A 22,946-nucleotide genomic window follows, 5' to 3' on the forward strand; every position below is an offset into this window, starting at 1 on the left:
GAACAGCTGGCATGTTGGTCACTGGGCTGCGGCTAGCATAACCAGCCATGCAAAGGGATAGCAGGTATGGTGGTCACTGGGCTGTGGCTAGCATAACCACCCGTGCAAAGGGAGAGCAGGCAAGGTGGTCACTGGGCTGCGGCTAGCATAACCAGCCATGCAAAGGGACAGCTGGCATGGTGGTCACTGGGCTGCGGCTAGGATAACCAGCCATGCAAAGGGATAGCAGGTATAGTGGTCACTGGGCTGCGGCTAGCATAACCAGCCATGCAAAGGGATAGCAGGTATGGTGGTCACTGGGCTGTGGCTAGCATAACCAGCCATGCAAAGGGATAGCAGGCATGGTGGTCACTGGGCTGCGGCTAGCATAACCACCCGTGCAAAGGGATAGCTGGCATGGTGGTCACTGGGCTGTGGCTGGCATAACCAACCGTGCAAAGGGATAGCAGGAATGGCAGTCACTGGGATGCAGCTAGCATAACCAGCCATGCAAAGGGATAGCAGGCATTGCGGTCACTGGGCTGCGGCTAGCATAATCAGCCATGCAAAGGGACAGCTGGCATGTTGGTCACTGGGCTGCGGCTAGCATAACCAGCCATGCAAAGGGATAGCAGGTATGGTGGTCACTGGGCTGTGGCTAGCATAACCAGCCATGCAAAGGGATAGCAGGCATGGTGGTCAATGGGCTGCGGCTAGCATAACCACCCGTGCAAAGGGATAGCTGGCATGGTGGTCACTGGGCTGCGGCTAGCATAACCAGCCATGCAAAGGGACAGCTGGCATGGTGGTCACTGGGCTGCGGCTAGGATAACCAGCCATGCAAAGGGATAGCAGGTATGGTGGTCACTGGGCTGCGGCTAGCATAACCAGCCATGCAAAGGGAGAGCAGTCATTCTAGTAACTGGTCTGTGGTTAGCATAACCAGCCAGGCAAAGGGACAGCAGGCATGGTGGTCACTGGGCTGTGGCTGGCATAACCAACCGTGCAAAGGGATAGCAGGAATGGCAGTCACTGGGATGCAGCTAGCATAACCAGCCATGCAAAGGGATAGCAGGCATGGCGGTCACTGGGCTGCGGCTAGCATAACCAGCCATGCAAAGGAACAGCTGGCATGTTGGTCACTGGGCTGCGGCTAGCATAACCAGCCATGCAAAGGGATAGCAGGTATGGTGGTCACTGGGCTGTGGCTAGCATAACCACCCGTGCAAAGGGATAGCAGGCAAGGTGGTCACTGGGCTGCGGCTAGCATAACCAGCCATGCAAAGGGACAGCTGGCATGGTGGTCACTGGGCTGCGGCTAGGATAACCAGCCATGCAAAGGGATAGGAGGTATAGTGGTCACTGGGCTGCGGCTAGCAGGCATTCTGGTAACTGGGCTGTGGCTAGCATAAACAGCCATGCAAAGGGATAGCAGGCATGGTGGTCACTGGGCTGCGGCTAGCATAACCAGCCGTGCAAAGGGATAGCAGGTATTGTGGTCACTGGGCTGCGGCTAGCATAACCAGCCGTGCAAAGGGATAGCAGGCATGGTGGTCACTGGGCTGCGGCTAGCATAACCACCCGTGCAAAGGGATAGCTGGCATGGTGGTCACTGGGCTGCGGCTAGCATAACCACCCGTGCAAAGGGACAGCTGGCATGGTGGTCACTGGGCTGCGGCTAGGATAACCAGCCATGCAAAGGGACAGCAGGCATGGTGGTCACTGGGCTGCGGCTAGCATAACCAGCCATGCAAAGGGATAGCAGGCATGGTGGTCACTGGGCTGCGGCTAGAATAACCAGCCATGCAAAGGGACAGCTGGCATGTTGGTCACTGGGCTGCGGCTAGCATAACCAGCCATGCAAAGGGATAGCAGGTATGGTGGTCACTGGGCTGTGGCTAGCATAACCAGCCATGCAAAGGAACAGCTGGCATGTTGGTCACTGGGCTGCGGCTAGCATAACCAGCCATGCAGGCTAGCATAACCAGCCGTGCAAAGGGATAGCAGGTATTGTGGTCACTGGGCTGCGGCTAGCATAACCAGCCGTGCAAAGGGATAGCAGGCATGGTGGTCACTGGGCTGCGGCTAGCATAACCACCCGTGCAAAGGGATAGCTGGCATGGTGGTCACTGGGCTGCGGCTAGCATAACCAGCCATGCAAAGGGACAGCTGGCATGGTGGTCACTGGGCTGCGGCTAGGATAACCAGCCATGTAAAGGGACAGCAGGCATGGTGGTCACTGGGCTGCGGCTAGCATAACCAGCCATGCAAAGGGATAGCAGGCATGGTGGTCACTGGGCTGCGGCTAGAATAACCAGCCATGCAAAGGGACAGCTGGCATGTTGGTCACTGGGCTGCGGCTAGCATAACCAGCCATGCAAAGGGATAGCAGGTATGGTGGTCACTGGGCTGTGGCTAGCATAACCAGCCATGCAAAGGAACAGCTGGCATGTTGGTCACTGGGCTGCGGCTAGCATAACCAGCCATGCAAAGGGACAGCAGGTATGGTGGTCACTGGGCTGCGGCTAGCATAACCACCCGTGCAAAGGGACAGCAGGCATGGTGGTCACTGGGCTGCGGCTAGCATAACCAGCCATGCAAAGGGACAGCTGGCATGGTGGTCACTGGGCTGCGGCTAGGATAACCAGCCATGCAAAGGGATAGCTGGTATGGTGGTCACTGGGCTGTGGCTAGCATAACCAGCCATGCAAAGGGATAGCAGGTATGGTGGTCACTGGGCTGCTGCTAGCATAACCAGCCATGCAAAGGGATAGCAGGCATGGTGGTCACTGGGTTGCGGCTAGCATAACCACCCGTGCAAAGGGATAGCTGGCATGGTGGTCACTGGGCTGCGGCTAGCATAACCAGCCATGCAAAGGGACAGCTGGCATGATGGTCACTGGGCTGCGGCTAGGATAACCAGCCATGCAAAGGGATAGCAGGTATGGTGGTCACTGGGCTGCGGCTAGCATAACCAGCCATGCAAAGGGAGAGCAGGCATTCTAGTAACTGGTCTGTGGTTAGCATAACCAGCCAGGCAAAGGGACAGCAGGCATGGTGGTCACTGGGCTGTGGCTGGCATAACCAACCGTGCAAAGGGATAGCAGGAATGGCAGTCACTGGGATGCAGCTAGCATAACCAGCCATGCAAAGGGATAGCAGGCATGGCGGTCACTGGGCTGCGGCTAGCATAACCAGCCATGCAAAGGAACAGCTGGCATGTTGGTCACTGGGCTGCGGCTAGCATAACCAGCCATGCAAAGGGATAGCAGGTATGGTGGTCACTGGGCTGTGGCTAGCATAACCACCCGTGCAAAGGGATAGCAGGAATGGCAGTCACTGGGATGCAGCTAGCATAACCAGCCATGCAAAGGGATAGCAGGCATTGCGGTCACTGGGCTGCGGCTAGCATAACCAGCCATGCAAAGGGACAGCTGGCATGTTGGTCACTGGGCTGCGGCTAGCATAACCAGCCATGCAAAGGGATAGCAGGTATGGTGGTCACTGGGCTGTGGCTAGCATAACCAGCCATGCAAAGGGATAGCAGGCATGGTGGTCACTGGGCTGCGGCTAGCATAACCACCCGTGCAAAGGGATAGCTGGCATGGTGGTCACTGGGCTGCGGCTAGCATAGCCAGCCATGCAAAGGGACAGCTGGCATGGTGGTCACTGGGCTGCGGCTAGGATAACCAGCCATGCAAAGGGATAGCAGGTATGGTGGTCACTGGGCTGTGGCTGGCATAACCAGCCATGCAAAGGGAGAGCAGGCATTCTAGTAACTGGTCTGTGGTTAGCATAACCAGCCAGGCAAAGGGACAGCAGGCATGGTGGTCACTGGGCTGTGGCTGGCATAACCAACCGTGCAAAGGGATAGCAGGAATGGCAGTCACTGGGATGCAGCTAGCATAACCAGCCATGCAAAGGGATAGCAGGCATGGCGGTCACTGGGCTGCGGCTAGCATAACCAGCCATGCAAAGGAACAGCTGGCATGTTGGTCACTGGGCTGCGGCTAGCATAACCAGCCATGCAAAGGGATAGCAGGTATGGTGGTCACTGGGCTGTGGCTAGCATAACCACCCGTGCAAAGGGATAGCAGGCATGGTGGTCACTGGGCTGCGGCTAGCATAACCAGCCATGCAAAGGGACAGCTGGCATGGTGGTCACTGGGCTGCGGCTAGGATAACCAGCCATGCAAAGGGATAGCAGGTATAGTGGTCACTGGGCTGCGGCTAGCATAACCAGCCATGCAAAGGGATAGCAGGCATTCTGGTAACTGGGCTGTGGCTAGCATAACCAGCCATGCAAAGGGATAGCAGGCATTGTGGTCACTGGGCTGTGGCTAGCATAACCAGCCATGCAAAGGGACAGCTGGCATGTTGGTCACTGGGCTGCGGCTAGCATAACCAGCCGTGCAAAGGGATAGCAGGTATTGTGGTCACTGGGCTGCGGCTAGCATAACCAGCCGTGCAAAGGGATAGCAGGCATGGTGGTCACTGGGCTGCGGCTAGCATAACCACCCGTGCAAAGGGATAGCTGGCATGGTGGTCACTGGGCTGCGGCTAGCATAACCAGCCATGCAAAGGGACAGCTGGCATGGTGGTCACTGGGCTGCGGCTAGGATAACCAGCCATGCAAAGGGATAGCAGGCATGGTGGTCACTGGGCTGCGGCTAGCATAACCAGCCATGCAAAGGGATAGCAGGCATGGTGGTCACTGGGCTGCGGCTAGAATAACCAGCCATGCAAAGGGACAGCTAGCATGTTGGTCACTGGGCTGCGGCTAGGATAACCAGCCATGCAAAGGGATAGCTGGTATGGTGGTCACTGGGCTGCGGCTAGCATAACCAGCCGTGCAAAGGGATAGCAGGTATGGTGGTCACTGGGCTGTGGCTAGCATAACCAGCCGTGCAAAGGGACAGCAGGTATGGTGGTCACTGGGCTGTGGCTAGCATAACCAGCCGTGCAAAGGGACAGCAGGTATGGTGGTCACTGGGCTGCGGCTAGCATAACCACCCGTGCAAAGGGATAGCAGGCATGGTGGTCACTGGGCTGCGGCTAGCATAACCAGCCATGCAAAGGGACAGCTGGCATGGTGGTCACTGGGCTGCGGCTAGGATAACCAGCCATGCAAAGGGATATCAGGTATGGTGGTCACTGGGCTGCGGCTAGCATAACCAGCCATGCAAAGGGAGAGCAGGCATTCTAGTAACTGGTCTGTGGTTAGCATAACCAGCCAGGCAAAGGGACAGTAGGCATGGTGGTCACTGGGCTGTGGCTGGCATAACCAGCCATGCAAAGGGAGAGCAGGCATTCTAGTAACTGGTCTGTGGTTAGCATAACCAGCCAGGCAAAGGGACAGCAGGCATGGTGGTCACTGGGCTGCGGCTAGCATAACCAGCCATGCAAAGGGACAGCTGGCATGGTGGTCACTGGGCTGCGGCTAGGATAACCAGCCATGCAAAGGGATAGCAGGTATGGTGGTCACTGGGCTGCGGCTAGCATAACCAGCCATGCAAAGGGAGAGCAGGCATTCTAGTAACTGGTCTGTGGTTAGCATAACCAGCCAGGCAAAGGGACAGCAGGCATGGTGGTCACTGGGCTGCGGCTAGCATAACCAGCCATGCAAAGGGACAGCAGGTATGGTGGCCACTGGGCTGCGGCTAGCATAACCACCCGTGCAAAGGGATAGCAGGCATGGTGGTCACTGGGCTGCGGCTAGCATAACCAGCCATGCAAAGGGACAGCTGGCATTGTGGTCACTGGGCTGCGGCTAGGATAACCAGCCATGCAAAGGGATAGCTGGTATGGTGGTCACTGGGCTGCGGCTAGCATAACCAGCCATTCAAAGGAACAGCTGGCATGTTGGTCACTGGGCTGCGGCTAGCATAACCAGCATTGCAAAGGGACAGCAGGTATGGTGGTCACTGGGCTGCGACTAGCATAACCACCCGTGCAAAGGGATAGCAGGCATGGTGGTCACTGAGCTGCGGCTAGCATAACCAGCCATGCAAAGGGACAGCTGACATGGTGGTCACTGGGCTGCGGCTAGGATAACCAGCCATGCAAAGGGATAGCTGGTATGGTGGTCACTGGGCTGCGGCTAGCATAACCAGCCATGCAAAGGGATAGCAGGTATGGTGGTCACTGGGCTGTGGCTAGCATAACCAGCCATGCAAAGGGATAGCAGGAATGGCAGTCACTGGGATGCAGCTAGCATAACCAGCCATGCAAGGGATAGCAGGCATGGCAGTCACTGGGATGCAGCTAGCATAACCAGCCATGCAAAGGGATAGCAGGCATGGCGGTCACTGGGCTGCGGCTAGCATAACCAGCCATGCAAAGGAACAGCTGGCATGTTGGTCACTGGGCTGCGGCTAGCATAACCAGCCATGCAAAGGGATAGCAGGTATGGTGGTCACTGGGCTGTGGCTAGCATAACCACCCGTGCAAAGGGATAGCAGGCATGGTGGTCACTGGGCTGCGGCTAGCATAACCAGCCATGCAAAGGGACAGCTGGCATGGTGGTCACTGGGCTGCGGCTAGGATAACCAGCCATGCAAAGGGATAGCAGGTATAGTGGTCACTGGGCTGCGGCTAGCATAACCAGCCATGCAAAGGGATAGCAGGCATTCTGGTAACTGGGCTGTGGCTAGCATAACCAGCCATGCAAAGGGATAGCAGGCATGGTGGTCACTGGGCTGTGGCTAGCATAACCAGCCATGCAAAGGGACAGCTGTCATGTTGGTCACTGGGCTGCGGCTAGCATAACCAGCCATGCAAAGGGATAGCAGGTATTGTGGTCACTGGGCTGCGGCTAGCATAACCAGCCTTGCAAAGGGATAGCAGGCATGGTGGTCACTGGGCTGCGGCTAGCATAACCACCCGTGCAAAGGGATAGCTGGCATGGTGGTCACTGGGCTGCGGCTAGCATAACCAGCCATGCAAAGGGACAGCTGGCATAGTGGTCACTGGGCTGCGGCTAGGATATCCAGCCATGCAAAGGGATAGCAGGCATGGTGGTCACTGGGCTGCGGCTAGCATAACCAGCCATGCAAAGGGATAGCAGGCATGGTGGTCACTGGGCTGCGGCTAGAATAACCAGCCGTGCAAAGGGACAGCTGGCATGTTGGTCACTGGGCTGCGGCTAGCATAACCAGCCATGCAAAGGGATAGCAGGTATGGTGGTCACTGGGCTGTGGCTAGCATAACCAGCCATGCAAAGGAACAGCTGGCATGTTGGTCACTGGGCTGCGGCTAGCATAACCAGCCATGCAAAGGGACAGCAGGTATGGTGGTCACTGGGCTGCGGCTAGCATAACCACCCGTGCAAAGGGATAGCAGGCATGGTGGTCACTGGGCTGCGGCTAGCATAACCAGCCATGCAAAGGGACAGCTGGCATGGTGGTCACTGGGCTGCGGCTAGGATAACCAGCCATGCAAAGGGATAGCTGGTATGGTGGTCACTGGGCTGCGGCTAGCATAACCAGCCATGCAAAGGGATAGCAGGCATTCTGGTAACTGGGCTGCGGCTAGCATAACCTGCCATGCAAAGGGATAGAAGGCATGGTGGTCACTGGGCTGTGGCTAGCATAACCAGCCATGCAAAGGGACAGCAGGTATGGTGGTCACTGGGCTGCGGCTAGCATAACCAGCCATGCAAAGGGATAGCAGGCATGGTGGTCACTGGGCTGCGGCTAGCATAACCAGCCATGCAAAGGGATAGCAGGCATGGTGGTCACTGGGCTGCGACTAGCATAACCACCCGTCCAAAGGGATAGCTGGCATGGTGGTCACTGGGCTGCGGCTAGCATAACCAGCCATGCAAAGGGATAGCAGGCATGGTGGTCACTGGGCTGCGGCTAGGATAACTAGCCATGCAAAGGGATAGCAGGCATGGTGATCACTGGGCTGCGGCTAGCATAACCAGCCATGCAAAGGGATAGCTGGCATGGTGGTCACTGGGCTGCGGCTAGCATAACCAGCCATGCAAAGGGACAGCTGGCATGTTGGTCACTGGGCTGCGGCTAGCATAACCAGCCATGCAAAGGGACAGCAGGTATGGTGGTCACTGGGCTGCGGCTAGCATAACCAGCCATGCAAAGGGATAGCAGGCATGGTGGTCACTGGGCTGCGGCTAGCATAACCACCCGTGCAAAGGGATAGCTGGCATGGTGGTCACTGGGCTGCGGCTAGCATAACCAGCCATGCAAAGGGACAGCTGGCATGGTGGTCACTGGGCCACGGCTAGGATAACCAGCCATGCAAAGGGATAGCAGGCATGGTGGTCACTGGGCTGCGGCTAGCATAACCAGCCATGCAAAGGGATAGCAGGCATTCTGGTAACTGGGCTGTGGTTAGCACAACCAGCCGTGCCAAGGGATAGCTGGCATGGCGGTCACTGGGCTGCGGCTAGCATAACCAGCTGTGCAAAGGGATAGCAGGCATGGCGGTCACTGGGCTGCAGCTAGCATAACCAGCCGTGCCAAGGGACAGCTGGCATGGTGGTCACTGGGCTGGGAATATTTCTGCTTCGGCTGTAAAGGTGAGCATATTAGTGGTGGTGACATCAGAGGGGAACTGCCATGGGATGGTGTGAGAGTTGCTAGAACTGACGCACGGACACAGAAGTGGGGAGGGAGTCCGGGGTCTTGGTATCAGTGATGCCTGTATGCAGAATGTCTGAGGGTCACTGGGCCGATGTGTGTGATGCACGGTTACAGGAGGGGCGCGAGTCGCTCGTGTGTTATCACCGGTGCACAGATGCAGAAGGCGCGATAGTCCATAGGATGAATGCATGTCAGTGATACACAGGCACAGAGGTGGACGAGTCTGGAATGCGGCGAGATGATATTAGCGGTGAACAGGCTTTTACTTATGTACTTTCAGTGCTGTGTGTATGCCTGGGCATTCAGCCCTGGATTTCCGTCCACACACATGTACAGTAGGTTCAGTGTGGTGGGGGTTATCCCTGCTCTGCACGGATTCCCATGTGGGAGAGGAGGCCTGGTGGTCGCAGTAGAGGGCCCCTGTGTGCCAGGTCTGGTTTTGGCTTGAGCTGTGATGTAGGCAGAGAGATATGGCTGCTACATTTGAATGTACCCGCTCTATTCTGTGGAGTGAGCAGTGGTGGAAATGGGAAAAAATTGGGGGGCGATCCCACAAGGGCCGGGGTCGGGGCAGTGTTTGAGGGGTTGGGACCCGAGGAGCCGGGGTTTAGGAGGGCAGAGCTGGCAGTTGAATAAATCAAAACACATGTCAAAAATAATAGTTTGAACGGCACTATTTACTTCATGCTGCTTCTTTTCCAAAATATATATCAATTCCACTTTAAGCCACTTCCATGGCACTGGTGACGAGTTACTTCACTATGCGGATAATAGTTTTGACCAGTGTTGCTGAGTATATATTCTTTAAAATGCACAATTTTTATCCCATTTAATAAAAAAAACCTCCCCCTTGAGGAATATTCAAACAGGGTGATTTCTGTTCTTTTACTTGAACCAAACCCGGCACCTCTCCTGCAGCTCCCCTCTGAAAGCATTTGGGTGACTGCATCTTGTGTGATAGTTTCAATGTTAATAGGTCTATTTATTTATTTATGCAATGTTTGTCGGATACAGATACCCGACCAACATTGCATAAATAAATAAATTATCGGGTCCGTGTATCCAACAAACATTGCATAAATAAGTAAATAAACCACGCCCTGGCTGAGAACTGCAACTTCCTCTGGTGACCCCTTGCACGGGGTCACCAGAGGAAGTTACAGTTTGCTTTTCCTGCAGCTGTGACCTGAACCAAAGTCCAGCTGTGTACACACAGGGGGACAGAGTCAGCAGAGCGCTCACGGCGGCAATGAGCTGCTCCGCCCTCCCACTGCATGCTGTGCGGGTGCTTGGGTTTTGCAGCGGCTGACTCTGGTCGGATCCCAAGAGTCTGGCTGCTGGGTATTCTACTCCAGCACTACCTCGCCTGACTCACAGGTGGCGCCCAGGCCTCCCTGATCAAACCCTTAGGCACTGGGATGTCAAAGCCCCTGATAGCATAGGGGCTGTCTTGCTCTCTGGAAAGGAGTTCGGATAAGCAGCACTTTCTTGAATATTGACAGGTTGTGGTAGTGTGGGCCACACAAAAACCCTAGGTGCTAGAAGCCCGAGTGCTAGACTAATATTGCAGTTATCACATGCAGCAGATTTCTGCGGCCATCGGCTTCCCCTCCCGCCTCTGTGCACGTGCCATGCCCGCTTACTTTCGATGGTGAGAGTGATGGGCTGGCTCGTCTTGTTGTCCCCGTTCTTGTCGTTCACCGCCTGCACGTAGTAGCGTCCTGCATCGGGGGCCACTGACGAAAGGATGACCAGAGTGTTGTCCATCGTGATGGCTCTGCAGAGGGGGGAGATGGAGAGAGAGGAGATGGATGACCGCACTGGCAGAGAAGCGATGTGCAATAGTGCCAGAACAGACGTGGCTGGAAACCGTGCACTGACAGCTATGGTGATAGCAACAGAGAACATCAGCGCACACCTTGGTTTCCTAGCATTCCACTTCATAGCAATGTGTGGAAGGAGTACGGGTAGAAAAATAACAAAAGAAAACAACAACTACTTAATCCAGCCACTTCCACGATAACTTCTTGAGCACTGCACCAAGCAACACGATTGTTTCAAGTAGGCAACATTCTTTGAGGAACTCTATAGACCCTCCATAGAATCGATACATCAGGAACACAACCGTTTTTCAAAGAGAAGCCTGCCTTTTACCAGGACGTCTTTTCACCAAAATGCCAGGGCAGCGGAAGTGACATCACACGATCCTTGACCTCTGATGACATCACGGGCAGTGACGTCATTTGACCCTCCCAAGTGACAACCAGGAAGCGATGGAATACGACCTTTCACTCCTTGACACAACAAGACGTGGCATCACATAGAATTGTTCCTAAGTACACTACGAATAATATTGCTATGATATCACTGTAATGTGCTATACATCTCATACACGAATGGATCACCATATGCATCAGTAATAATCCTGTGAATGCAATCTGACGTCCATGGCCAAATGATAATGATGTGTATATAGCACTTGCGCTTAAGCTCTTTATATAGAACAAATATAAATACAATGGGCCTCATTCCGAGGTTGGCGGTAAGGGGTTAACGGCGCCGGTAATGGTGTCGGTGCCGTTAACCACTTACTGCTACATTACGAGGTCCTTTAGCGGGTTCCGCTAAGGGCGACTGGTTTTACCAGGTGCCCTTAGTGGGAGCCGCTAAAGGACCAGCATGCTAACAACGGGCCCGTTATTAACGGGCCCGTTGTTAGCATGTTCCCCATTCCCATTTAGGCCTATGGGGGCTCAAATGGGAATGGGGAAGTACCGGGTCCGGGTTCCCTGAGTGGGCAAATACTGGGCCCTCCAAGGTTGGAATGGCCTGCTATTTCCCCATTCAGGGAACCCAGACCCGGAATGCGGTATGGGGGAAGCCATGGCGCTAGCGCCATGGCTACCTCCAACCTTGTAATGAGGCCCAGTGTCACACAACCTCTGTTCAACTCATTTATCGACCTCAGAAAGATGAAAGGCTGAGCTCGTCTTGCTGAGATTCGAACCTGTAACCTTCAGATCACACACACACATCGCAGCAGCAAGCACTCAACCCACTGAGCTATCTTACTGGCTATAGGAAAACGAGCAGTTGCATGTCTGAATGTTGTCAAAGTCAGAAAGCAAATTACACTCTGTAATGCATACCATTAAACTGGTAACTGAGATTTAACAGAAGGACAGTTCATCTGCAAGGCTGGTACAAAGATGGCCACATGTCAAGCCTGCAAGGATCTACTTTTCAGGCTTCAGAGGTTGGCAAAATACATACTATTCGGAGGGTTCATAACTTTGTATTACAGAATTTAGAGTAGTGCAGGGAAAGCAGTGCACTCGCACAGCATCCCGTACTCTGGGCACTCTTTCTCTCATACATGCAAAAGAAGAATCCTGCACAACATGTCAGGGAGATAGGAAAGATAGACACATTACAACAAAGCATTCATTGTGGCACAATGAAATCAAGATCCACGTTATTTGCTACAATCAAACATTTCTGCACTGTACACAAGCTTTTAGGCACAAGGCTTTTGTCAAGTGACCGAGGACACAGAGATGGAATGTCTTGTGATGATCGTAACAGCGACAATGGCAGAAAAAGACATGCTATGCATGCAACTTGCGAAAAGCCAAATACATAGTCCGAAATGGATGTTTAGTCTACTCTAAATGCATTTTGGAGGTTTTTGTCTGCATTGTGAATTTAAGGTGTTTAAGAACAGACTTAATCAGTGACTCACCCTCTGAAATGTGCCTGAAATAAACCTTCAATGAGTCTAGCAATTATTGTATGGAATTCCAGAAAGACAAATTATTTGTTATTTCCATTCTTTCTTATTTAGGGTCACTGCTCAAATTGCTAGACTTGTGATAACCAGGCCAAGATACATTTTTTTATTTCAGGCAATCCAAAAGAAGGTACGTGATGAAGCAAATGGGGTACATGAGTACATATAAGCACTGCCATGGGGGGTGATATGAACGAAAATCAGGCCAACATGCACATAGTTAAACTATGTTTTTAAATATTTGGAAATGCAATGCAGACCAAAAGCCCACGGCAACAGTGGACGCCTGCCAACGAAGAGGGGAAGAGAAACTTAGAAGTGAGAGGGACACAAGGCATCCCTACCTGGAAAGAAGAACAAGTGGTGGTGTGACCACAAACAAGCCGTGGAGGACTAGTCGGTTCATTGACTACGCCAACACCACTTTCACAGAGAGAGAGCAAAGTGAACTGAGAGTAGAAACGTCAGAGAGCCCACATGAGAAACTGCAGAGAAACCAAAGAGCCAACTTGAACGCTAACCAGAAGGGCCCCGCAAGGTTGTACCTCCTGGTGACGTTATCCCTGAAGAGATCAGGTAACTGGAAAAACAGGAGTCCCTGAGGGTGACCGAAGATAACGATTGGAACATTTATGCTCGTCCCAGTCCAGATAAAATATCGGGAGTGCATGAGATGAAAGAGTTGGTATTGGGATGCTCATATTCATCCCATCAAAATACTATATCGAGAGTATGTGGAGAGCATAAGGAGCATTATTGGAATGTTCATACTCATCCCAGTAAAGATAAAGGGGGTCATTACAAGTTTAGAGGTACCCATACCGCTTTTAGCGGCATGGCTACCCCCTTACCGGCTACGGGTCTGGGTTCCTCGAATGAGGAATTACGGGCTATTCCAAGCTTGGAAGACCCAGTAATTCCTCATTCAACGAACCCGTACCCGGCACATCCCCATTCCCATTCGAGCCCCTATAGGGCTCAATGGGAATGGGGAGGGTGGTAACAACGGGCCCGTTAATAACGGGCCTGTTGTTAGCACCCTGGTCTGCTCGCGGGTCCTGCTAAGGGCGCCTGGTAAAACCAGGCACACTTAGTGTGTTCCTGCGAGCAGACTCGTAACCCTTTAACCCCTCACTCATAATGACCCCCAAGGTGTCACAAATACACAAAGAGAATGAGAATCACACTGGAACACTCAAACTTGTCCCAGTCAAGATGAAAGATAAGGAACAGATGAAGGGAGCGTGAATCATTATTTGAACATTCATACTCGTCCCAGCCAGGACAGAGTATCAAGAATAATTAAAGAGAGTGAGAAACTTTACTAGAGTATTCCTATTCAAGCGAGTCAAGGAAAAGGGTTGGCATTGAGTAAAACTAAGGGCCTCATTATAAATGTGCCGGTCTGGAAAAAATGGTGAGAAAATGCTGGTAATTCCGGCTCTGGTATTTTTCCTGAACCGGAACACTTCATGTCTGCCGTGGGGGCCACGGATCACCCGGCAGACCTGACCTGCCTGGAGGTCAAGCCCTTACTGGCAAACCAATGCCTGAATCACTGGCACCTTTTCTAATAGTGCCGATGATTCAGGTAATCTCATCCCATGGAGTCCCAAAGGACTCCATGGGAATGGTAATTTACCGGATCTCAGCTGCCCATAATAGCACGGTAATACCGGGATATCAGTCAGCAGAGACAGTAAAGCAGGTTTGCCATTATCCAACCAGAATTACTGGCGGGATACCAGCAAACCTATAATGAGGGCATAAATCAGAGTCTGAAAGAAGAGAAGAGAATAATGAACCAAGAAATAAGATAAGAAAAAAGTGTAAAGGAGGAAAGAATTAGTCAAAGAGGAAGGATATGTAAAACTTGTTAAGATCCAGTGTCAGAACTGTGGGACTTGATAAAGTAGTTATCAAGAACTACGTAAAGATCCAATACTGAACTGAACGTGGTGAAGATCCGGCTCAAAGGAGTAGGGAGTAATTCTCCTGTGTTTTATGTTATTCTAATAGTGGTAGGATCAGAGTAAGGTAGATTTTCGACAAAGGACTGATATTAATTTTGAACTATCACTGATGACTGACAAGCACTTTAGTTTGGTTTGTTAGGGCACACCCTTAGTAGAGGGAAAGTTAGTTGTTTTTGCATTTTTATTTAATAAACCAATACTGAGATGGCAGCCCAGAGTCTGTGTCCATCTTCTGACCCACCACATAAGCCTCATTGAGAAGGGACCTGGAGGGCAAGAAGCCATACCATTCACCTGCAACTGGCCTGTGGCGGGGTGGGGTGGGGAACGGGTCAATAGAATATCATCAGCATGACAAGGATTCAGAGTTGGGAGAGAAATACCTCTCACTAATTGCAGGCCACAAGGGAGGTCTTTGAGGTACATGAGCAGGCAACTATACCTAAAGCAGAAGGCTCTACCGAGGGAGGCTGATTGGGTTTGATACAAGGCCCTGAGTTACACAGATGAGGTTACAAGACACCTGATACAAGGGGACGAAAGTGGAAGCTGTGAAAACCAAGGACTGCGAAGACACTCACTGCGAATCCTAAAACCCAAGGTCCATGAACAGACCTGCTGTGAATCCTCAAACCGAAGGTCTGTCAAGGGACCAACTGCAAATCCTAAAACCTAAGGTCTGAGAAGAAATCTGAGATCTGGTGTGAATCCTTGAACCAATGTCTTGGAAGAGACCTGTTGTGAAGCCAGCAATCCATCGTCTGGGAAGGGACCTTCCTGGTAGCCTGAAACCCAAGTTCTAACAAAGAGGGATTTTATGAAACTCGAAAACCCAATTACTAAGAGTTCTGCATTGAGACGAGGTCCAGAAGAGGGACTGTTGGTAAATGTGGATGAAATCAAGGCCAGGAGAGGCCTTTGGTAAATCCAGAGAGAACCAAGGAACAAGCCTGTTTTGCTGCATTAGAATAGGGATGGAACCTTTCTTTGGCCACATCCTTAGAACATTTATGTTACTAGCAGGGTGCAGCCGAGTGGCTAAAGGCTCATTAAGATAAAGTTTGAGTCTTTTCTGTTGGCCATATCTTTGTGACATACCTTGAAAGTCTGGGGCATCCCAGAAGCGGTGACGACTTATTGAAATAGGTTTGGACATATGGTATAATTTATCATGGGGGAACATCTGGAGCACTAAGGAATAACCATTGAATTGAACCCATCCTACCACATTCATATTCAGAAGTTTTTCTTTAGTTGTAGACTTTCCCTGAGCCCTGTTAGGTGTTTATCAAATCTGAATCACAACTGTGTCTATTTGCATCTAAAAAAAGATACTGCTGAAACCATACTCTGGGCCTCATCACGAGTTTGGCGGTAACCCTTAAATCTGGCGATGGCGCTGTTACCGCCGGATTTAAGGGTCCACCAAATCAGGGCTTCGGCGGATTTCTCCCCAGCTCTGAGCTGGGGGGAAATCCACCAAAAGTTTGCGCTCTTACCGCCGGCGGGAAATCTGCCAGCGGTATGAGCGCAAAGTTTCCCCATTGAGCCCAAAGAGGAATGGGGCATTCCCGAATGGGCTCAATGGGGAATGGGGATTTCCAAATCCTCCAAACCCGTGATCCACCACTAATAGCGCCTGTGGGTTTGGCAGTAGGGCAGATAGCGCCAGCGCTATTAGCGCCGGCGTTACCGCCCAACTCGTGATGAGGCCCTCTGTGTCTACATTGTGTCATTGCCTTGAATTCCATTTCTTTCTCTTCCAGGAGGAATTGCCTAGGGCAAGCTCAGTAGCAGCCAGACTACACTGAGATACAGCTGACCCTCTGTACCTAGCTGACACTCGGACCAGTGTGAAGCCACAGTACATACCTGAAGGAAAAATGACAGGAAAGGCAATCATTTTTGAGCTATGGTGGGTTTCTCTGTTTGGGGCTCATAGTCACTTCTAGTTCCCAGGGTTCACTTAGCCTGCAGAATTCTCAGCATTTCGGGCCTGCTAACCTTCTTGGCAATGGAGAGTTCCCTTTCTCGATATAGCTCAAGAAGTGTGCTTATGTGTAAGACCTTCATCTTAGACATGTTCCGGTGCAATCCACAAAATTGCAGCAACGCTGTAGGTCATTATGAATCATACGGATCTCTCCCTAATTCACTGCCTAAAGTCGCCTCCCAGGTGGCCATGGAAAGGTAGAAACTTCCTGATCCTGACCTTGGGGGTGGTGTCCTGCGGGAGGATCACCTGGGAGGAGAAAGGGCTCAGCGGAGTGAGAAGAATCCATGGGATGAGACATGGATTTCATCACCCTCTATAGTGGATGATTCAGCCATGCCAAAGTCTGAAATGGCTTGTGGTAACAAATATCTGGTTGACCCATGAGATATCTATATAAATCAGGGTAAACCCACTCATGCATTCCTGGACTTGGAGAGAAATCCAGAACCATCTAAAGTTTGGATAAATCTAAGAACTTCCCTTACACCCAAGGAGGCAGTGAAAGGAAAGGTGGGAATAACAACAGTCTAAAAGAATTGCCCTTTTCTGTGCAAAAAGTTCCTTTAAAGAATGCTACAAGAAACAAATTGGGATTTGAAAGTAGAACAACCGAAGAAACCCTATATTTTCCTTTGGGGACTTCAAGTCCCAGAATTCCCTATGTACTGGGACGAGGAAGATGGCTGATGAAACACAATGTGTCAGGATTGGTCAGTTCATTAGTGTAGAGGACCCAAACCGGAGGGAGATTGAGAGGCTTAAAAGTCCCCCTCAGGAGGAGGCCGCAGGGAAGGAGCTGAATCTTCTGGTTAAGAGCAGAAGGCATGTGGTTCATGTTGGCAGCCCAGACAGAAGCTGGAGGATAGAGAGGACGCCGGACCCATTGCTGGGCAGATTCCATCTGCCGGTCCTGAGAGGGTCTGTATCCCCGGAAACCTGAAGTGCAGAGGTCGTGCACGGGAAGCGTGCAAAATGAAGGCTTTCCCTTTTGTGACCCGTTCTGCAGAAGCTGCGGTGCGGGAAGCATGCACTAGGCAGTTTCGGGTGGCTGGCGTGAACCTGTAGGCCTTCAGGCTGTCTTTGGTGGCTGGCATTCACCAGGGGGATCTGGAGCAAGTGGCACTCCAATTGGAAGTGGCGCGAAGGAAGGCAGCCTTACCGGAGAGGTTTGCTGCATCATGAAGAGCGGAGCAGCAGAAGTCCTGTGGAGCGCGAGGGGAACAGAGGCACACATTGAGACCGGTGACTGAGCGCTAGATCCCTGCTCGAGGTGTGAAGCAGGTGTTTGAGTGAGAGGCACTTGTGTAGTAGCAGAACAAGTGCAGAGTTGCACTCGTGTGTGAATACAAATAATTCAAACACTGATAAATACTGAACATTTGTAAAACAACAGAAGCAGCACTCGCAGAAGAGCAAAAGTGGTTCCCAAGCTATTGGTGTATATGTAGTCAGGGAAAATCACTGTAATCTTGAAAGTGGGAGTTTCTGGAAACCCCAATCAATGGTTTGATCAACTTTATTACGAGTTGTTCGCAGTAAGCATTGCCCAAGCCACAAACTCAATCTTGACGATTTCACAAACAGCAGAAGTGGGCTAATGCAAGGGATGTAAACTCTAGAACTAAGTGCCCATATTATATACAGCATCTGATACACGTTGGGAGACCCACAGTTTGTCAAAACCAGGGGAGAGGTAAAAGGAGACCCTATCCCTGTCAATCTCTGGTTGTTTGTGAAGTGGGGAAACAAGAGTTGCGGAAAGTCCACCCTTCTGGGGACAGGTATCCAGAAGGACCATCATTTACAGAAAAGTGTTGAAGAGTATCCATGTGAAACTTGTCTTCCCTAGAAATGTGTGGAGAATCTTGAAGCTGTCAGTTGTTGAATGCTGTGAAGGGAGCTATGTGATCACTGATACCACACATAATTGCGATGGCCGAAAATGCCAACTTTTTTAAAAATTAAACCCTCTTTGCACCATACTACTATAATATCCCATACCCCCCCCCCCACATATTTATGTGGTGTAAGGGGGGTTTGGAGAAACAAAAGTCAGCATTTTCGGATGTCGCAATTCTCAGGTCAACATTTATGTACGATTCCCTGTGAAGTTATTATCCTCTCTTGTCAGCTGACATTTGACTATCTATAGCACTGTTGTTGTGAAAAGCTGTTTGGGCTTGGGAGTATACCGAATGCAAAATATTTGGTGATTGTAGGCTTGGCAAGGAAGCAGGCCAAGTGAAATTGGAGAAGTGGTACAAGGTGGTCCTAAAAAATACATTGTTTGTTTTAGTAGTACTGGAGGAAAAGCCAAGCAAGCTTGTAGTGGAGAAGTTATATTTCTTGGAGTTGTTGAAGTGGCAAGTCATCCTGGCCAATATCAACATTGTTGCTGTTGAGGAACTGAAGAAGTGGAAAATCATCCTGACCAATAGAAACATTGTTGCTGTTGAGGAACTGAAAAAGTGGGAAGTCATCCCGACCAATATAAACATTGTTGCTGTTGAGGAACCGAAGAAGTGGGAAGTCATCCTGACCAATATCAACATTGTTGCTGTTGAGGAACTGAAGAAGTGGGAAGTCACCCTGACCAATATCACCATTGTTGCTGTTGAGGAACTGAAGAAGTGGAAATATAAACAGTGTTGCTGTTGAGGAACTGAAGAAGTGGCAAATCATCCTGACCAATAGAAACATTGTTGCTGTTGAGGAACTGAAAAAGTGGGAAGTCATCCCGACCAATATAAACATTGTTGCTGTTGAGGAACTGAAGAAGTGGGAAGTCACCCTGACCAATATCACCATTGTTGCTGTTGAGGAACTGAAGAAGTGGAAATATAAACAGTGTTGCTGTTGAGGAACTGAAGAAGTGGCAAATCATCCTGACCAATAGAAACATTGTTGCTGTTGAGGAACTGAAAAAGCGGGAAGTCATCCCGACCAATATAAACATTGTTGCTGTTGAGGAACCGAAGAAGTGGGAAGTCATCCTGACCAATATCAACATTGTTGCTGTTGAGGAACTGAAGAAGTGGGAAGTCACCCTGACCAATATCAACATTGTTGCTGTTGAGGAACTGAAGAAGTGGCAAGTCATCCTGACCAATATAAACATTGTTGCTGTTGAGGAACTAAAGAAGTGGCAAGTCATCCTGACCAATATAAACATTGTTGCTGTTGAGGAACTGAAGAAGTGGCAAGTCACCCTGACCAATATAAACATTGTTGCTGTTGAGGAACTGAAGAAGTGGGAAGTCACCCTGACCAATATCAACATTGTTGCTGTTGAGGAACTGGAGAAGTGGCAAGTCATCCTGACCAATATAAACATCGTTGCTGTTGAGGAACTAAAGAAGTGGCAAGTCATCCTGGCCAATATCAACATTGTTGCTGTTGAGGAACTGAAGAAGTGGCAAGTCATCCTGGCCAATATCAACATTGTTGCTGTTGAGGAACTGAAGAAGTGGCAAGTCACCCTGACCAATATAAACATTGTTGCTGTTGAGGAACTGGAGAAGTGGCAAGTCATCCTGACCAATATAAACATTGTTGCTGTTGAGGAACTGAAGAAGTGGCAAGTCATCCTGGCCAATATCAACATTGTTGCTGTTGAGGAACTGAAGAAGTGGCAAGTCATCCTGGCCAATATCAACATTGTTGCTGTTGAGGAACTGAAGAAGTGGCAAGTCATCCTGACCAATATATTCCTTGTTGCTGTTGAGGAACTGAAAAAGTGGCAAGTCATCCTGACCAATATCAACATTGTTGCTGTTGAGGAACTGAAGAAGTGGCAAGTCATCCTGGCCAATATCAACATTGTTGCTGTTGAGGAACTGAAGAAGTGGCAAGTCATCCTGGCCAATATCAACATTGTTGCTGTTGAGGAACTGAAGAAGTGGCAAGTCACCCTGACCAATATAAACATTGTTGCTGTTGAGGAACTGAAGAAGTGGGAAGTCACCCTGACCAATATCAACATTGTTGCTGTTGAGGAACTGAAGAAGTGGCAAGTCACCCTGACCAATATCAACATTGTTGCTGTTGAGGAACTGAAGAAGTGGCAAGTCACCCTGACCAATATAAACATTGTTGCTGTTGAGGAACTAAAGAAGTGGCAAGTCATCCTGACCAATATAAACATTGTTGCTGTTGAGGAACTAAAGAAGTGGCAAGTCATCCTGACCAATATAAACATTGTTGCTGTTGAGGAACTAAAGAAGTGGCAAGTCATCCTGACCAATATAAACATTGTTGCTGTTGAGGAACTAAAGAAGTGGCAAGTCATCCTGACCAATATAAACATTGTTGCTGTTGAGGAACTAAAGAAGTGGCAAGTCACCCTGACCAATATAAACATTGTTGCTGTTGAGGAACTGAAGAAGTGGGAAGTCACCCTGACCAATATCAACATTGTTGCTGTTGAGGAACTGGAGAAGTGGAAAGTCATCCTGACCAATATAAACATCGTTGCTGTTGAGGAACTGAAGAAGTGGCAAGTCATCCTGGCCAATATCAACATTGTTGCTGTTGAGGAACTGAAGAAGTGGCAAGTCATCCTGGCCAATATCAACATTGTTGCTGTTGAGGAACTGAAGAAGTGGCAAGTCACCCTGACCAATATAAACATTGTTGCTGTTGAGGAACTGGAGAAGTGGCAAGTCATCCTGACCAATATAAACATCGTTGCTGTTGAGGAACTAAAGAAGTGGCAAGTCATCCTGGCCAATATCAACATTGTTGCTGTTGAGGAACTGAAGAAGTGGCAAGTCATCCTGGCCAATATCAACATTGTTGCTGTTGAGGAACTGAAGAAGTGGCAAGTCATCCTGACCAATATATTCCTTGTTGCTGTTGAGGAACTGAAAAAGTGGCAAGTCATCCTGACCAATATCAACATTGTTGCTGTTGAGGAACTGAAGAAGTGGCAAGTCATCCTCGCCAATATCAACATTGTTGCTGTTGAGGAACTGAAGAAGTGGCAAGTCATCCTGGCCAATATCAACGTTGTTGCTGTTGAGGAACTGAAGAAGTGGCAAGTCACCCTGACCAATATAAACATTGTTGCTGTTGAGGAACTGAAGAAGTGGGAAGTCACCCTGACCAATATCAACGTTGTTGCTGTTGAGGAACTGAAGAAGTGGCAAGTCACCCTGACCAATATCAACATTGTTGCTGTTGAGGAACTGAAGAAGTGGCAAGTCACCCTGACCAATATAAACATTGTTGCTGTTGAGGAACTAAAGAAGGGGCAAGTCATCCTGACCAATATAAACATTGTTGCTGTTGAGGAACTGAAGAAGTGGGAAGTCACCCTGACCAATATCAACATTGTTGCTGTTGAGGAACTGAAGAAGTGGCAAGTCATCCTGACCAATATAAACATTGTTGCTGTTGAGGAACTGAAGAAGTGGCAAGTCACCCTGACCAATATAAACATTGTTGCTGTTGAGGAACTGAAGAAGTGGGAAGTCACCCTGACCAATATCAACATTGTTGCTGTTGAGGAACTGAAGAAGTGGCAAGTCATCCTGACCAATATAAACATTGTTGCTGTTGAGGAACTGAAGAAGTGGGAAGTCACCCTGACCAATATCAACATTGTTGCTGTTGAGGAACTGAAGAAGTGGCAAGTCATCCTGACCAATATAAACATTGTTGCTGTTGAGGAACTGAAGAAGTGGCAAGTCATCCTGACCAATATCAACATTGTTGCTGTTGAGGAACTGAAGAAGTGGCAAATCATCCTGACCAATATAAACATTGTTGCTATTGATAAACTGAAAACCTGTTCCGTGAAGAAGATGAATTTTATAATCTATGGGTTGGAACTTTCTGTTGACAAGTTATATTTACATCAGACTTTATTGGAACTTGGTTACGAATCAGGATTTCCTTGTATTCTTTTCTTGAACTGTGCAGAAGAATCACATTTAAAAGCTGGCGAAAGGGGGAGTTCACCCAGGTTCTGAACAGAGACATTGGTTACTTTATGAACTCAATCAATATTTTTTTTGAACGGCCAGGTAGTTCCTTGTTTATTTGATGTATGTTGAAGTGTGGGAAACATAAATCCTTTGTTAGAGTGTTTCCTTTAGTTTATTTTAGGCAGGGAAATCCTCATCAGGGTAGGGATAGTGAGTTGTTCATCCAACCTAATATTCTAATAAAATGGCATATGTTGGGAAAACATTACAACGTGGTCCGCCTCACATTTCTGACCCTGAGAAGGTGCATCCAATATTGAATCACACCCCTGTTGGCACCCGTATGAGGGTCTGACTAGGGTCTGCAGGACTAGAGGGAGATGCAGTGGCTTCTAAATGCCATGCTCAACCATGCACTATCACTGGCGAGCTACAGTGAACCAGTCATTCCATTAAATGGGCAGTGAAATGAATTGTTTACCTCCTGAGCCCCTTTGGGTAGTGTAGGCCTAATGGCAGGCTGTAGTCTTCATAAGGTGTGTGAGTCATACTGGAAGCCTCCAAACAACAATAGAACAGTAATTAACAAAATACATAGAATGTCCAAACAAGGCTCTATAAAAATTTGTTTATTTACTTGAACACAGGCGATGACAAAACACTAACAGCTGC

General features: G+C 49.8%; 1 protein-coding gene across 7 annotated transcripts in view; it reads right to left on the minus strand.

The window, feature by feature from the left end:
• Positions 1-22,946, minus strand: part of SDK2 (sidekick cell adhesion molecule 2) — a 1,531,827-nt gene that overhangs the window by 419,029 nt on the left and 1,089,852 nt on the right. For all 7 annotated transcript variants that reach the window (XM_069655112.1, XM_069655110.1, XM_069655117.1 and 4 more), the window contains exon 5: positions 10,229-10,362. In XM_069655112.1, the coding sequence (XP_069511213.1) occupies positions 10,229-10,362 (134 nt within the window). The remainder of the gene's footprint in view (positions 1-10,228; positions 10,363-22,946) is intronic.

This window comes from Ambystoma mexicanum, chromosome 3q, assembly GCF_040938575.1.
Source record: "Ambystoma mexicanum isolate Mex_15411 chromosome 3q, UKY_AmexF1_1, whole genome shotgun sequence".
NCBI classification, from domain to species: Eukaryota; Metazoa; Chordata; class Amphibia; order Caudata; family Ambystomatidae; genus Ambystoma; species Ambystoma mexicanum.